The following is a 17,389-nucleotide window of genomic DNA, read 5'->3' on the forward strand; positions in this document are numbered from 1 at the left end:
ACGTGTGCAACTGAGTGCGAAATGGATGTTCAGCCATATGCCAGATTTAAACTTGGTTATACAACGCATCGCACGCCAAAAAAGAGCTTGTAGATCACAGCTTGTAGATCGGCTATTTCTGGTGCGCGACACCACCATATGCTAATTCGTATAAATCACATGATACAGTCTGGGAGAGAGAAAGAATTGTCAATTACAACCTCACCGCCACCATGCCACACGTCTCTGAGGGTCAGTTTCAAGAAACACAACAACCAAAAAAATACCCACTTGTTTTTCACTTTCTCATTATGTCTCAGCAGCAGACAGCGATTTATACTCTCAATATTCTGTCTGCTTTTCACAATACCACCCGGGCATCATTCATTGGCACCTGGGGTCCTATGTGTATTGCAGTCTATGCTCTGGTGCCAGACACACACATACGCACCATGCACGCACGCACGCCCACACGTGCACACCCACACACACACACACACACACACACACACACACACACACACACACACACACACACACTTCTTGCAGCGTCTAAATGCTGAAAGTTTACTTTTTGTTACAGGTGCTGAGGTGCAATAACAAAAGGCCTTTTAAGTCGAACTCAAAAATCTTTAGGAGAAATTGGCTCCAGCATTGAGGGGTTGAGCTATTGATTCTGGCCTCTGGCTCAGTCAAGTAAAAGATGGATAGATTTCTTTGAAACGCACTCTGCGTGACACTATAAAGACCATTGTGTGTATCTCGCTCAGGAATAAATTGTTTCATAACATATCTGGCAGCCACCTTTTTAGCTTCAGGACCGCCGGTTTCCCGCTGAAATGGAGGTGCAGACAGACATGGCTGGCGTGCATTAATCTCCGGCAAGCCCCCGACTACCCACACCTCATGGCGGCTTTCATAGAAAGTTAAATCTCCCCTGGAAGAAGAAGCTGGCAATCTCTTGTAGGGGCATCAATTTCGCGAAGCTGCGGTCGCGACTGATTACATGAGGTCTGTGGCACAGACAGACATAAACCCCCAGCAGAGAGGGGGAAGCCATTATGACACTATTGACTGATTCTGCTCATCTGCATGCGTAGTGTAGAATGATCTCCCCCATTAGAGGGCCGCGTGTTTGCACGGATGGCGTCTATACGTGTGATCAGGGATAACAGTTCTCTGTTTCTCCATGAATGGCGAGTTTGATCGGGCAGAAGAACAAGAAACTTCTAGAATGGCTACGTATGTTACTATGTTCAGTGCAATACTGACTCAGAGACAGCTGTGTTTGCACTAGCGATTAGCCTAATACATACATATAGTACTATTTTGTAACTCTGAGAATGTACAAATGTAACCAAATGGACCCTTAAGGTTTCATTATGTTGCATTTGTACATTCTCAGAGTAGAAGTGTTTCGCTGTGTATGGAGGAATATTGATATCAGATACTAGGCCAACACCAGACAAAAATAGGGCACTGGTATCACAGCATACTAACATCCCGCTTCAAGAGTCTTTTTGTAGAACGAAATAAATGGAAGCGAGCCGACTTGATAGTCTGCATTTTTCACACAGATCTCCCCAAGGCCGCGGATTATAGAGGCAACGCTATCATTTTAGAACTTTTTGTCTGTTTTTCATTCGACTGTGGAGTCGACATTACTCCTCTCTGGTCCACTCGATGGTGGTTTTAATGTGAGAGGATTTCATGCATGTGTATTATGCATGGTGTAAGCTGCAAGCTTCTCTGGCAAACGGGCGAGTAGAAGTACTTTATTTGGCTACCGCTACAACAACGTTTTGGTCTCAACGACATTCATCAGGCATACCTGATGAAGGTTGTTGAGACCGAAACATGGCTTGAGACCAAAACATGTCTGGATTTCTGACGTAAGACCCTACCTCCCAACATACCGGTAATATGAATATCGAACCGTGTTGCTCAAAATATATTACTAAATAATCGCTGTTTTCATTTGGCAGACAGTCGGGAGAGTAGCATGCTTTAATGCCAGTTGAGTAATCTTCACTACTTTCTCCTTCAGCACCAATGTGATGCAGTGTCTGTGGGTTTGGAGCCTCCATTTTCAAAAGGAACGAAGCCAAAGTGAATGAATGGACACCTCTTTAAATGAGCAACAAGAGAATAATTTGTAAAATAGCAAATGAACTGTTAATGAAATCTGTGTGAAGTGTCGAGTGCAGCATTAAGCCCCTTCAACGCACTTACTTAACTCAGACGTTCTGGATGTCTACGGCCATTGAAACACATTGTATTGAGTTAGAGGTGAAATATATGGAGTTTCATGGCCTTGTTTTGCGATTTGACAATACAGTGTAGTGAGTAATTGTGGACAGAGTGGCATACAGTACATACATGATGCACACAGACAGTCTCATTACAGTAGAGTTTCATACTGTAGTTATTTTGGGCTCAAATGACAAGGAACGTGTTTTTTCACGCAGGAAATTTTCCCTGATTTCAACAATGCTGTAACCCAATGACTCATAGTGTAATATAGGCAATCTTGTGACAGGTTGTTGTGAGCTTAAAGATCTGCTACTTTCAGTGTGCAAGACCATTGTAGGATGGAGCAGAAATACTGTAAGCACTACTCCATTCAGTGCATCCCACAGCAACGCTAACAAAAGGAACGTCACAAAGATTGGTTCTATAATTGCGATGTTTATAACTGTTGAGAGTGTACGGGCCCATTTGGTTCCATTTGTACACTCTCAGATGTATGATGGTCCATGAAATGTAAAGGTTTGAGAACCACCAGTATTGTAAATGTATAGCAGATACATATATAGTCCACATACTGTATACCAGCTCTGAAAGTGTGATGAAACGGTTCGTCAATTTTGGACCCGGTTCATCCGGTTCATCCGGTTCCTCCGATTCCTCCGGTTCCGGATCCAAACCCTACGTGCGACGGAGCATAAATGGAGCTCCGGAATGCCTTGCTCTGCGCGGCATGCAGTGCCATTGATTTTGAATATCAAACACTTAATATGAGCATTTCTTGGGTTTTAATTGAGCTCCCCCTCATGCTGTGATACGAAGCAGGGGTAGAATAAAGGAAAAGGATCTTGGAACCATCGAGCCAAAAATATTGATGGAGCTAAGCCAGCCCCCCTTGACACACAGGCAGCCGGAGAATAATGGAAATTCTCCCTCCGACTTCCATCTTCACAACACACAAACATGGGTGATCAATTCTCTCTTACCTAGATCTCTGTGACACACACACACACACACGCACGTACACACACACATACACACACACACACACACACACACACGCATGCACGCACAAACACGCACACACGCGCGCACACACACACACACACACACACACACGCATGCACATGCGCACTTATAGGCAAATAATGTAGGTTGAGCACAGGGCTTGCCTTCTACAGAAAGGAAGAATTGAGTGGAAGTTGCATTATTGTCAACAACACATTTACACAGCTGACACAGGTTATAACTACGCAATCGAATCGTGTGGATCTCAAAATCCACATGGGGACCAAAACAATATAGGGAAAAAAGCAGTTCTACAAGCTCACCACGCGTCGCAATGTGATGCATTTTATACCCATCTACAATGCTGGTTCTGTGATTTGGAAAACCCCCCGGTCTGCCCCGGTAACAAGATGTGCACAAACTGCACATGCACGCTCTACAGTGGGGGGACACGCGACAGGCCAACAGCACACACACCAAGGCCCGCCCCCACTCGATCATGATTGGATGAAGGCTGGGCCACCTATCCAGAAACGAAACCTACGTTTTTTTTTACCCCCAGTGCTTAACTGGGGACAGGGAGGAACTCCTTATATGGTCAGCACACTCTATAGTAGGGAGGATTATCACAACAAAACAAAAAATAAGTGATATTTGAATTAAGTGAAATCACTGTACCTTTAAACCCCAAGCCCCAAGGACCCCTGGTACTCTTTGAGAACTTCCGGTCTATGATGCACCAATCTGAGCCCCATCCATTATAAAATTAAAGTTAAATATCCTTGGTCGACTGCACAAGACGTTTGGCACTAACCCGTCCTATCGTTTGCGAGATTCGCTTCAAACAGTCACTCAGACTGTGAGCCACACAGTACGTAAACATACAGTACAATACTTCTAAATCTGGGGAAAAGAAGACTTTCAATGTCTCCCTGCATGGAAAGAGATATTTTGTGGGTGTTATTGAATGCCCTACCTGTCAAGAATGACATTTCATAAAAGATTTTAAACACACCACTTTGTTTCTGAAAATGGCACTCAAGTGTGTGGAAACAAACATCGCCATTAGTCATCAGTTGTCGGTGACAGTCGGTGTAATGGGCTAGACGCCTGCATTGTTATGCAGCTGCGATGTAGAGGGGACAAGCTCATGCTGTGGGTGATTGAGGTTTTGGCATGGTTCAATGCAATCGCGGCATCGCCTACACACACACACAGTCCTAACAAGTCATGTCTCACGGCTCAATGATGCGGCGACTACCAGCCAATTAATTTTTAGACAGCGTCTTTACAAATCCTCCACCTTTTACCAATGTAATGATATATTGGCAATCTACGCCCTCTCTATGTCCGCCCGCTCCAAAGCAGACAACACAGCAAATATATCATTAGCAGCTGGCCTATGGAGCTGGATATTAATTATCCTGTGTTCTCTCTTCGTTTTGGCCACTCATTTGCACATACTGTACTCTAAATGTCACTGCAGAGATACATTGGAAAACAAAGATATCACATCCTTTATGCAACAATGGATTTCACTTTGATTTAGCTCAAAAGGACAATGTTTTTATCAGCATTGACAGCAATACATCCTCAGCTTATGAAATCTATATGCAACCGCTGGTGAGATCTTAACTGAATAAAAGTTCAAGTAACAATACGAGCACCGTGTAAAATACTTTACCAGTAAAAGTCCTGCATTCTTGTCCATTCATAGCATAACATTTTAATACACATCATGTTACTGGGCTATAACTATAGTATCAAGTAAAGTACCTCTAAATTGTACTCAAGAACAGTACTTGAGTAAATGTATGTAGAGGGTTTACATTCCACCAATCTACAGTAAACACTGATGAGTTCATATGATGATTTATCTATAGCGTATACATCCTTATAATTTGCACATGTAGGTCATGTTTACTGAGGTGGTCCACCAACCGTTACTCTTTTTTAAAATCCCTTCCCTGTAAGAATACACAGCACTGCGGGCTCTTTTATTAGCCTTGAACAAGCATACTTATGAATGCCGAGTAGCATATAATCATTTTATGTTGTAGTCCTTTGAAGCACCTGCCATTCATGAACAGACCAACTGCAAAAAGCTTTTTATCTATTCCCTCCAAATATTCCTTTCACAGGTTTTTTCCCTTTCCTTAGATTTCTGAGCAAAGTGTAAAGCACTTTGGGTGGAGAAAGAGGCTCAACTTTCACATTCTCCTCGTGGCCTCTAAGGTGCGAGGTATAAAGGAGTATTTGTATTAATTGATGACATGCCATGCCCAGCTGAAAGCTGCTCCTAATGGCTGCTTGCTGTCATTTTGTGAGCAGCTTGTAAAAAGGATTAGAGTGGCTCCGCGGTGTAAAGAGGCCCACAAGTTCTGTGGCCGGCATAGAGCGAGGGGGGGGGGGGGGGGGGCAACACAAAATAACCCATTCTGACCTGAGATCAGATTCTAAAAATGTCTTCTACATCCAGACATTTTTCTGAAAAAGCTATGTTTCTATGTCAGTCGTTCTTTGATTTTTCAAAAAAATAGCAGACCTACACCGAGTGGCGCGCTATGAGCTTGTAGATCTGCTATTTTTCAATGGCTAAAGCATAACATAATGCTAACAGCAAAACGGGTTCCCGCCCAAAATGGGATAAATCAATTTCTCCCGGATGGCGGTGCAGTTTGGGAACATAATGTGTAACGATGATGGTGTTTGGACACTTCATACTTGTCATGGTGAAATTGGACTGCCGTGTTGCTAATGACGGTAATGTATGTTGTGCCTCCGCCGCTATAGTAATCCTTCACTCTGTCTCACTTAAATGCATCTCATTGTCTGGCATATTGCATTATGAATACTGCCGTTGCAAAAAAAAAGAAAGGGGGAGAATAAAATCGCGTGTGTGTGTGTGTGTGTGTGTGTGTGTGTGTGTGTGTGTGTGTGTGTGTGTGTGTGTGTGTGTGTGTGTGTGTGTGTGTGTGTGTGTGTGTGTGTGTGTGTGTGTGTGTGTGCGCGTGTGTAATTTATGTGCTCATTCATTTGGGCACCAAGTTAATGGAAAAGCTGTATAACAATATAAATTTCTCCCTTTGTCACACAGGCGATTGTAACTTTGAGAAGCCGCTGGCGGCGTGCGGTTACAGCCAAGGCAGGGAGGATGACCTTGACTGGGAACAGGCCAATACCAGAGAGAAGCCTCCATCAGATCCCTGGATGCCCTCAGGTAAGGAAGGTGACACTGACTCAGTGGCCGTGCAGAAATGAAGACTGCATCACCACGGGCTACTGAATGGGAACGCATTAGCGCCAATAGTCTGGCTATATCTAAACACATCAATGCTCTATAGAAATGTGCTATTGCTCCACACTGTGCAACCAATCCTAAGGCTGGTTTCCCATTGAAGGCAATCCTATTTTCTAAATAGAAAGTGCTCAATTATTCAGTATTATGAGATATATTTTTTATTTATCTCTTTCAGGTACAGTAGAAGTGCTTCGAGCTGCATGTTTTTTATGAAAGGGGCTATACAAATAAAGTTTATTATTAATTCAAACCCAATTAGAATAGTCTACCCAACTCAGCAGCTGTACACATGCCATTGTATGCTAAAACATAGAGATACAGGCTAATATTTACCGTCAAAACATTGTCAAGTTTATACTATATTAAAGAGGCAGTCATATTGACATGTTCTACTTCTCCGTCTGCTAGAGATCCAACACCTTCATTCTGTATAATCTTTCATGGGTGATGTTGATACAGGCCGGGCCTACATCAATATGTGCCTCCCTGCCTCTTCTACGACAACAATGGGAGTCGAGACAAAAGCCACAGGAGTGCATTTGATATCAAAACACTCCACATCCTTTTTAATTAAGGATTTCTCTCTATCTATCTATCAGCAGCCATATTGAAATTCATTAAAATGCGTTTCCCGCATTTTGTGTCTGCTGCATACAATTCGTCTCTTTAATGTTGCATTGATCGCTTTTCATCTGATTTGAAATGAGGAGGTATTGCTACACTGAAGGCACCTTAGGAATTAGACTAATGGAATGGCAGTGTTTTTTTTCTTTTTCTTTTTTCTTCAAGTTGTAACAAAGGTAGCACTGCAAAGTAATGGATATTGTTTTCCTCCTCTATCTGACTGCTAATCTCACAAAGGCTGCATCACAGATAGATTGCGCTGGGCCCCCTCAATGACAGTGGGGGGAATTAATTAGCGGGCCCTGACTAATTTTAAGCAGTCATTGCCTAGGCCTATTTGTGTGTGTGTGCAATGTGTGCATGTGTGCGTGCGCATGCGTGTGCATGTGTGTGTGCGTGTTTGTGTTTGTGTGTGTGTCAGGATGTTTACGTGTTTGACCACCCCAGAGAAATTACCTGCCACGGAGAGTGCAGGGGGAGAAGTGTCTAATGTTCTTTCTTGTTCTTCTCCTCCTCGTTGCAATTGATTTATATCGGGACACATGGAGGGCCGGGCAAAGGTTAAACCGGAATCTGGCAAAGCCTTGACCCACAAATTAACACCTTGCCCACGGTCTAAATTTAACATATCTTGATTAAAATCCCATGTCTGGTTAAGAGGTATCCCTGATTTGTGCCCCCCCCCCAGCCCCGCCTCGGTTCTGAGTGCACTTCAGCTGAGCTTGTTTTTCTCCCTGTGCATCTTGAATTGTGGGTAATTAGCAGGTTGTGGCTCTGTCTCCATCTCTTGGAGTGAGCACTCATGCACCTTGCCATACCAAATAGTAATCGTCTCGCTCTTGACGGCTTGGAAAGCAGTGGTGGATGAACTACTGTGCTGTTTTAAGTAGTAGCAAGTAAAAGTATACAAGGGTTTAATTGGTTAATGTGTGATCTACAATCTAGTAATTTGTAACTATGTTTAAAAACATTGTAGTGTAGTAAATAAGTACAATATTTTCCTCTGAAATACTCAAAGTAAAAATAGATCAAAAGTACTTGAGTAAATGTACTCAGTTACATTACACCACTGGCACTCATGCAACCCTGCCGTACGAAATAGTAATCGTCTCCTCTCTTTGACGGCTCGGAAAGAGATGTGTGAGGTGCAGTGTAGGGCTCTTGATGGCTGAAATTGTTTTAGTGCGACGGGGAGATGGAGCCAAGAGGGTTCTGATGGGCAGAAATGCATTTAGGGTGGAAGCTGTACCGGCTAGGAAAAGCTATCTCCTCTTACTGTCGTTTCACTCTCAACCTGTACTTATGAATCTCCACAGAGCAATCTGATTGGGGCACCGTGAACAGATTGTTATCCCTCCACTACCTGGCCCACTGGGGAGGAAATAGAATTAGATGCAACGCGGGGCCTTACCAAACTCCCAACGCGTTTAAAGAGCGATCGCATCCAAATAGGGTTGTTTACGCGGCGAAGAGAATGATACGATCGGAATGGTTATTAGTATACCCTTGCTGAGTTCTTCTATAAACATCTGATTAAATCTGAAATAGGTGCAGTGAATCATTTATTTTTACAGCAAACTGTGTACCCAAATTTGAATTTCAGAAGATCTAACGGCATGACGTCATACTAGACCGATGTGAAAAGGGCTAATTAAAGTTCATTTGAAAAGCTGTGTTTGACTTAAATCTTCAGAGATAATTGTTACTTGATGTAAACAATTAGGCTAAGTATTATTACGTTTTTCACCACAATTCAAGTTCAAGACATGAAGCCCTTATGTCAATTAGGTGGCTTTATTGGGTTGTACACTCACAGTTAACAGTCTTTGTATTGTTGTGCTTGAATTGTACTGTAATTCTGCAAACAATCAATCAATCAATCAATCAATCAATCAGGTTTGTACAGGGCCAGATTGGGAGGAGTCCGGTTTCCCAAGGGACACATGGTGTATGGTGTTGCACATGCTCAGATGCCCTCTAGGCCGCACACAGAAGCCTGTGTGTGCCACGCACGCCTCAGGTCTACCATTCTGACATTTTATTTAATAATATTTGGACTGCTGGACAGCTGACAGTAGGCTCTCTTAAAAAAAACTCAAAATATTATTAAATTAAATTTCAGAATGGTAGACCTGAGGCCTACCATACCAGGCCTCAGGCCTGAGGCCTACCATTGCGTGGCACATCTATGCACGGAATGTCTATGTTCACAGGCTTCTGTGTGCGGCCTAGAGGGCATCTGAGCATGTGCAACACCATACCTCACACCATGTGTCCTTAAAAAAAACGGGCCAATGCCATTTACAGTCATAATACATTCGTCTCCATGTTTGTCGAAATTGACGGACAGAAATGATAAAGTGTCCATTGAGAACCGAGGAATCCGTGGGAAAAATAAGGTTTTCAAAACAGAGTTCAATGTGTCACATTTGTGTCACTACTATGGTCAGAAGTCAAACACTTTTGGAATTCACAACGTTCAAGGTTGATACGATACGACTCGTCTCTCGTATATATATTCCTCATTCATCATGTTGTTTTTTGTACAAAAGGCTCTCCTACTAATTGTGCAATGCAATCTATTGGTCTACCACCAATAGATTGATAGATAGACCTTCATTGATTGCTGTAGGAGAGGATCAGTCGCCAAAGGCAGCACAGCATAAAGCTAGAGTTAAAGATACAGAGTAAGTTTGTGAAGCTTGTCTTTGTACTGTGTGTCTGTTAACCCTCAATAGAATCAAAGTTGAAAAAAAAAAGAAGTAAGAAAAGTATTGTCTGATACAGCAAGACAAGGGTAATACAAATGTAAGACAAAGACAATGATGCAGGACTTAAAAGGCCAAAAGGTTAAGTGAGCTATTCTACTGCCACTATGAGGCAGATTTTGAAGGATATTCGAGGCGTAAGTTCTTTGGCATGCTGAATGCATGCACAACAAAATGTGATGCTGATTGGTCTTGTAGCTTGCAAGAATTGCTGCTGTTGACTCTCACACAAACACACACACTGGGCAGGCAGGTGTGGACACATAATCTCCGGCCTGGCACCTTCGTCCTGGTGGAGATAGTGAAGGTGGCAGTTATTAATGGTGAAGGTTACTGGTGAAAAGTTGAATGCAGAGTGTGTACTGTAGGAGGGCCAGTGGAGTGATGTGCTCGTTGCATAGCCTGTTGGGAGCTCAGTGAGTAGTACTCGGCTTACTACAACCAGCTCATTTATGCAGCCCGCCTGAGAGGAAACTGGCCCCGTTCCATCCCAACATGTAAATAAAAGAGTACGCAGAGCAGGAATGAAGTGCAACAAGGACAAACAAGTTCCGTTGGCCACATGAAAGAGAGCGGAGGAGCCATGAGCCGAGGCCTGAAACCCTTGGTTGTTTATGAGGATCCTTCTCCCTGTCTAATTGCTACGTCTGGACAGAGAGTAGCCTTGTTTATCCCTCGCTCCATGCTGCTCTGATTGCATGCTTTGGATCCTGTAGGGTGGCTCAGCCCAGTGGTGTAAAGTAACTAAGTATACATTTACTCAAGTACTGTACGGTACTCAAGTACAATTTTGAGTATGAGCATTTCCAATGTTCAGTACTTTCACTTCTACTCCACGGCAAATACCGGTATACTTTTACTCCACTACAATTATTTGAAAACTTGTATTGCAAAACATACATTAGAAGCGTATATCTTTTGTACGTATCTAAATGTTCTGATGAATTGAAAATGGTGGACCCTATTGTAAACAAGTGTAATGCTTTATGGTGTCCACACACAGTAACAGTTTTTGTATTGAGTTGTGCTCTCGTTTGAAATGTACCCGTTCTTTACTCCAGTAAATCTTGAATTCCAGACTTTTACTTTACTTAAGTAAAAAAAAAAAAAAGGTGAGTGCTTTTTCCACCACTGGCTCAGCAGCCCAACTCAGAGGCCTGAGGGCTGTATTTTGCGTGTCTTAAGTACCAGGTCTTATTACTTAACTTAAGACCTGGAGGCGTGATCAATGCCATTTGGCTATTCTGAGTGGCCAAAGAGCATTGACCACGCCTCCAGGTCTTAAGTACAGCAAAATACAGCCCTCAGTGTGAATGCATGGCACAGTGTTCCTACTGGCTCTCTCTCCCAGGCCAAACTGGAGTCACCGCTTCTCACAACTGTCACTGTCACTCCCATCAGAGGCTTGGATCTGTGCTGGATCATGGCAAGAAAAGTGTCTGGGCCAGGAGGACAGCAGTCAGTCAGCCTTAAGAGGGAGCAAGTAGAGCTGGGAAAGAGTCAGACGTGGGACAGTGTCTGTATTATACAGAATGGATTGGGGTTGACTTTAGAGTTGCACATACTGTACAGTATGAACCAGTAAAGACACCTAAGGGCGAGAAGCGACCTCGCCCTTTAGGGCGAGGTCGCTTCCACGCATCCGCCTCGTTGACAGCAGACTGCTGGGCGAGTGCTGGCGCTTTGGCATGGGGGGGTCAGATCAACATGGAATGAATTCTGTACTGGCCATATAAGGAACATGTCTTGAGTGTACAGGGTTTGATGATGTCAGATCAACATATGGAATGTCAGAACAGGTCAGCTCCATATATGGAGATCTAAAGGTGGTAGCGGGGACATTCTCTTGAGTGTACAGGGTTTGATGAGGGCCTGTTGAGAACTCTAGTTGGGCTGCACTAATAACTTTGGGGCAGGCCCAATTTACAATTTAGGCATTTAGCAGACGCTCTTAATCCAGAGTCATTTACATTAAGCAAGAATAAAAAGTAGTGTTGCTAGCCAATACTGATGACATCAGCGATCTCCATATATGGGCTTAATTGCGACAGCAGGTCGCATTTAATATGACAACCGGGATTCTCCACAAGATTTTGAATGACTGACTGACAGACAAAAATGTATGATTTCATAGTAAATGTGACCTGCGATCGCAATAAGTTATCGCACATCACATACAGTAATGACAATACTAGATGAGTTAGGATAACATTATCACATCATAATATTATTGTTAGAACTCGGGCTGTATTTACAGTTGATTTCCTCCCCTTATTGCTTTCTTGGGCAGACTGATACAGACATTTGGTGCATTGCTCTGTTAAAGAGTGGTGTTCTATTGCGTGCATGTGTTACCACTTAAATTGGTGGTAATTAATGACCCCCAACCTCCCTTTCTTTTTTTTTGTCAAATATGTTTTCATTGAACAGATAAATTATTACAAACATTATAATATAATATGAAATACTTTTTTTATGAAAAAAAATGAAAGAAAAGATAAATCCCAACCTCCCTTTCGATTAGATTGAAGACTAATGTCCGGACAGACAGACAGACAGACAGACAAGACAGACGCTCTTCTAGATGACTCGCTCCTTAGGCGCCATGCCATACAAAATGTTGCATTCCTGTCTGTAGTCCACAGTGGACTTATTGGGTAAGTTGTATTGTGCTGCTGCTGTCTTGTCCAGATGCCATTAAAAACAGTGGAGTGTTTTCAGTGAGCCACAGCTGCTGCTGCAGCCGCATGCGGCCCTGTTCTGACGGTGTCACAGAGGGTGCCAGCAATAGCCTGCTGCTGCTCCTAGGCCCTCCCCAGAGACTCATTCTGGGGAATAATGGTGAGAGGATGGGTGGGAGCGGAGGTCTTCTAACTGAGATTAATTAGGGTTTTTGTATTATGCTAAGCACAATAGAAAACGCAGCTCTGTAGAAGAGTGGTTTATTGTCTCATTCTCTAACGTCTGCTGCTAAATATCACCGCTCTCTTTGGCGGAAACCTTACTTTTCAGGACATGACAACTGTATAATAGATCCAATGTAGTTATTATTTTGGTTGCAGGCTCTTGTTAGCACGTTTCATTGGTTCAGTATTTATACAATCCACAGACACACTTAAGCACTTTCATTTTCTCAAAAAGGGCAATTAGGAAATCTACAAGCTCACAGCGCCTTGCGGTGTGACACATTGTGAGCTTGTTGGCTTTTTTTTCCTACTTTTGCTCGACACTCTTGTATGATGAAGTAGTCTTACCAAAGAAATGGCTGAAAGATACAAGGTTTCTGCATGACAGTAACGATATGTAGGAGGAGGTACACTGTTGATCAGTGTCTTTGTTTTGATTGCATGCCCTTGCTCGATAATGACCAACCAAGAGTTTTTATTATTATTTTATTAGTACATTTCTTTGTGGTTTGTAAAGACAGACCCCCTAAGGGTCAGGTTTTATGCTCTCATTGTTGAATTACCACGCAGGACTTCTTGCATTGCATGGCCTCCACTGGCTGTGTTCTCTTTATTGCCACAGGTTGATAATGCATTCATACTCGATACTCATGCAACTCATTCTTGAACCCAGTGGGTCTCATTTCTCAGTGAGTGGCCCAATGCATATGGATAAGACGGATCATCTTTAAAAAGATGGAATGTCTCCCTGTTTTTACCATCCCATCGGGGGGTGATAATGAATTGGCCTGCTTTCTATTGTTTACGTCCCATTCAAACACAGCAGCTATAGAAGGCCAGCCACTTAAAACCAGAGAGGAGAGAGAACACCCACTGACTGACTGAAGGACGTCAGAAATTTAATCAGAATTTAAATCACATCAGCAAAAGATGAGATTTGCTGTCAGTGGGGAGAGGGGGGGGGGGGGGGGGGGGAGAGTGGTCCTCAAGGGTTCCGTCAAGTCAAAATAAGCTAATTGCGTTTGAGGCATTCCCAACTTTGGGGGGCGAAACTCACACCTTGGTGTGCTATACGGGAAGGGCGCAGGGTTAAGGAGAAACCCCATTATGTGATTAAGGTACAAAACAGAACAGCAAATTACCTCGTCTGATCAATCGGTGAATTAATGCCTCGTGCCGCCGACAGCCTGGTGATTTTCAATTCGATGCGTTCGCACGGCGATGAGACGCTGCGTCGGACCGCTCCCAAATAGGATTGCACCCTTCGCCTTCGCTGTATAAATAGGATTATGACTGCGCGCCATACTGTCGTGATGGGGGCCACCATTTGCATACCGTACTGTATTTCAATTATCCGCTCGTACGGCGTGTGCAATTACTGCTAATGATCTCGATAGGTGACAGTCACTCAGCTGTGTATTGTGTGTGCATCTTGTGCCATTTGCGTGATTAGGAGGATGTCGCTTTGGAATGCCAAATAGTATTATTGAGATGAAATATTAAGCCATGATGAATCGCTATTGATTGATGCTCAGGAACAAAGGACGTGGCCGTGAAACATAATATGAGTCACCAGCAGCAGTTCTACCAGACTAGCAATGAAAAATAAACAATAAAAATAGGGCTTAAAATGTGCTCAGCGTGATGGATGTGTGCTGGTGAACCTGCCCGCTACACCCAACAACAAAGACGGCCCTGGACCTTTCTTGGAATAGGGAAAGCCCAAACTCTATGTATGTGTTCTTTTTATCAGCTGCTTTTCATATTTCAAAGGACACAGAGGGGAAGTTCTGGGACGGAGGAGGAGGGGGGGGGGGGGGGGATTGAGCGCAGGGGCCATGGCGCTCGCATTAACAGCCTCACCCTCACAGCGAGAGCATTTTTGATTGGTGGCAGAAAAAGTGAGAATAGCCCTGTCTTCATTGACATTTCCGAAGCGGCCGCCGTGCTATTCTGCAGGGTTGACCTCTGTGAATTTTATTAGCAAATGAGACCTGGAGGGTTTGGGTTTAAAGAGCGCCCCTTCATTCTGATTTCCAGCACATAATGATTTTCACAGGGTTCAGCACCCGCATGGAGGCGAAATAATGAGCGCTAGTCATTACTGCAAATTATATCCTCCACTCAGGCCATCACTCAACTCGTAATGAAGCTAAATACCTCCTACCTATAGACTTTGATGATCAGGATTAGACATTTCCCTGTCCATGAAATATATATATATATATATATACACACACACACACACGCACGCACGCGTGCACACACACACACACACACACACACACACACACACACACACACACACACACACACACACACACACACACAGGGATGGATGGATGGAAGACAAATTTCAGTGTGAACTGACAATAAAGTATCAGATCAGATCGAGATAGATTGAGATAGATTGAGATAGATCGATAGCGATGGATAGATTACGGTATATCATTTTGAACGAGAGAGACCTGTTTAATGAGAAGTTAGTTACTTCTCTTTTGGCAAAAGTGAAAACAGTGACTATTTATCACGAGTCCTACAGTGGGATAGCAGCATCACCGCTGTGGGATAGCAGCACTTATGACACACTTACCGTCACATTGCACACATACATATCTATATATAATTAGAGAAATATGGATATACATACGCATACTAGTACTGTATATTGAGTATGTATACTACTTGGAGTATGCTCACTTATATTGAGATTAGTTATTTAATGTGTAACGGCATTCGTGCCTTAACTTATTTGAAGGAACACAATCATTATATTAAAAAACTAAAACACCTTCACACCAGTTCAATAATGTCAGCCGTTACAGGCCTACTTATTTGCTGGTATTGAATTTGGAGTGTAGCATGTTCTTCCATAGCTAACCTTTTTCCTGCCTATTCAACTTGGCAGCAGCTAATCTTAGTGAAGATTAAGACCGACTCTATCTTTGGAAATAATGAAAATACCATTTACGGAATATGAGATTTGCAGCTTTTCTGCCAGGCTGTTATTATATTGAAGAGCTATCACTTTTAAATGTATTGTTTACCCACTGAGTCTACCAAAGCAGGAGTTCTTGGTGGTGGTTGTTGTTGTTTTTTCCCCCTCCTTTTTCCGTTAAATTCTGAAGCCGCCGACAGACAATGCTCATTACTTGTCGCCTGTGCCTCAGGGTAATGTTTGTGTAGCTATGCATCGAGCGTTGACAAATGACTCTCACTTTACATGACTCGCTGATATGGCAGACAAGGAGTGGCTTTGCAACCAGAAACTTAATGTCAAACCGCTTCCCCGCTATCACTCTTATTTTTCGAGGAGGTTAGCGACTAGAAACGACCAAATGAAATTGCTAAGTGTTTTTTGTTGTCAAATGAGACATTTAGTTTGTGATTGATTACCAATTTGCCCAGTGGGTCTCCACTCCTAGATGCCACTTTGAAAAATCTCTTAGTGGAGATAGAATCCTCGGGAGGGAACAATTCTGCCAATCACAAATGACTAAAGTTTCGAGCTATTCCCATCTGGCTAGCAGTGCAAGGGAGTTGATGGGTCAAAGTATTAACTTGATTGAAGCCCCGACAGGGCGGAGGTAAGCGGCAGCGTTCCTTTGTAGTCTGCCCACAGTCTTTTCGGGATGGCCTGCAATACCATTAAACAACCAACACTGGTGGTTTCTGATTACTTTGGACGTGGTCAGATTAACTTGTGCTTCAGTATAGGTTTGTACTGCTGGATAAAGCCATTTTAGATAAGATTTGGCAACACCACGTGTCCATTACAAGATTAGACTGAATAAAAAAGAAAAACATTATTACAGACACTTCTCTCCAACAGTGTATCTATAGCCTACTGTATGTTAGAGCTAAATCCTTTATAGTGATGAGTTATACCTTCGCTGTCAGGCAGAAACCATATTTTAACTTTTTGTGGGGTTTTCCCCGTAAATGAATGCCCTGCTTGATAATCCTAGAGTGTCACACGAAAGCATCAAATGTAGCAGATCGCGCCTTGTTTTGAGTGTGTCGATCCGCTACTTATGCCCTTTTTAAATTTGAATCCTGAGAAGTAACAGTTTTGTACAATACTGTGTGAGGTTTTCCACCCAACAGAGACGATATCCGTTATGGGATTCATGCACGCTGCGGCTGTATAGTGTTGCATGCTATGTATGCACAGCATTTGTTTGAAAAGGCTTATCTTAACTGTTGCCTTAGCCCATCTTAACTCATCTGAGCTCAGCTTATCTGTCACATAATGCTGCAGGCAGCGCGCCATAAAGAACAGCATGGCGTCGCATCAGCGATGGGGACACACTTCATCTCCCTCTAATTCATTTCTCATATGAGCCTCCATGTTCCCCGTGTTAAGCCATCATTATAATAGAAGGTGAAAGTGGCCTACATTTGGAATAATAATAAATCTATCCTCCTGAATACCTTAGACAATAGCGGAGCACTGCCCTTTATGGAGTTGCACAGACAGCTCTCAAGTGTGCACAGAGCTCTCTGATTTTAATTGGTCCTGCACACGCCATAGTTAAGGCAAGCTGCAGAGAGAG

General features: G+C 43.1%; 1 protein-coding gene across 2 annotated transcripts in view; it reads left to right on the forward strand.

The window, feature by feature from the left end:
• LOC308325887 (receptor-type tyrosine-protein phosphatase mu) overlaps nucleotides 1-17,389 on the forward strand; it is a 219,407-nt gene that overhangs the window by 40,477 nt on the left and 161,541 nt on the right. For both annotated transcript variants that reach the window (XM_080778633.1, XM_080778634.1), the window contains exon 2: nucleotides 6,332-6,454. In XM_080778633.1, the coding sequence (XP_080634759.1) occupies nucleotides 6,332-6,454 (123 nt within the window). The remainder of the gene's footprint in view (nucleotides 1-6,331; nucleotides 6,455-17,389) is intronic.

The sequence above is a fragment of the Protomyctophum bolini genome, assembly GCF_963924005.1.
Source record: "Protomyctophum bolini genome assembly, chromosome: 12".
Taxonomy (NCBI): Eukaryota; Metazoa; Chordata; class Actinopteri; order Myctophiformes; family Myctophidae; genus Protomyctophum; species Protomyctophum bolini.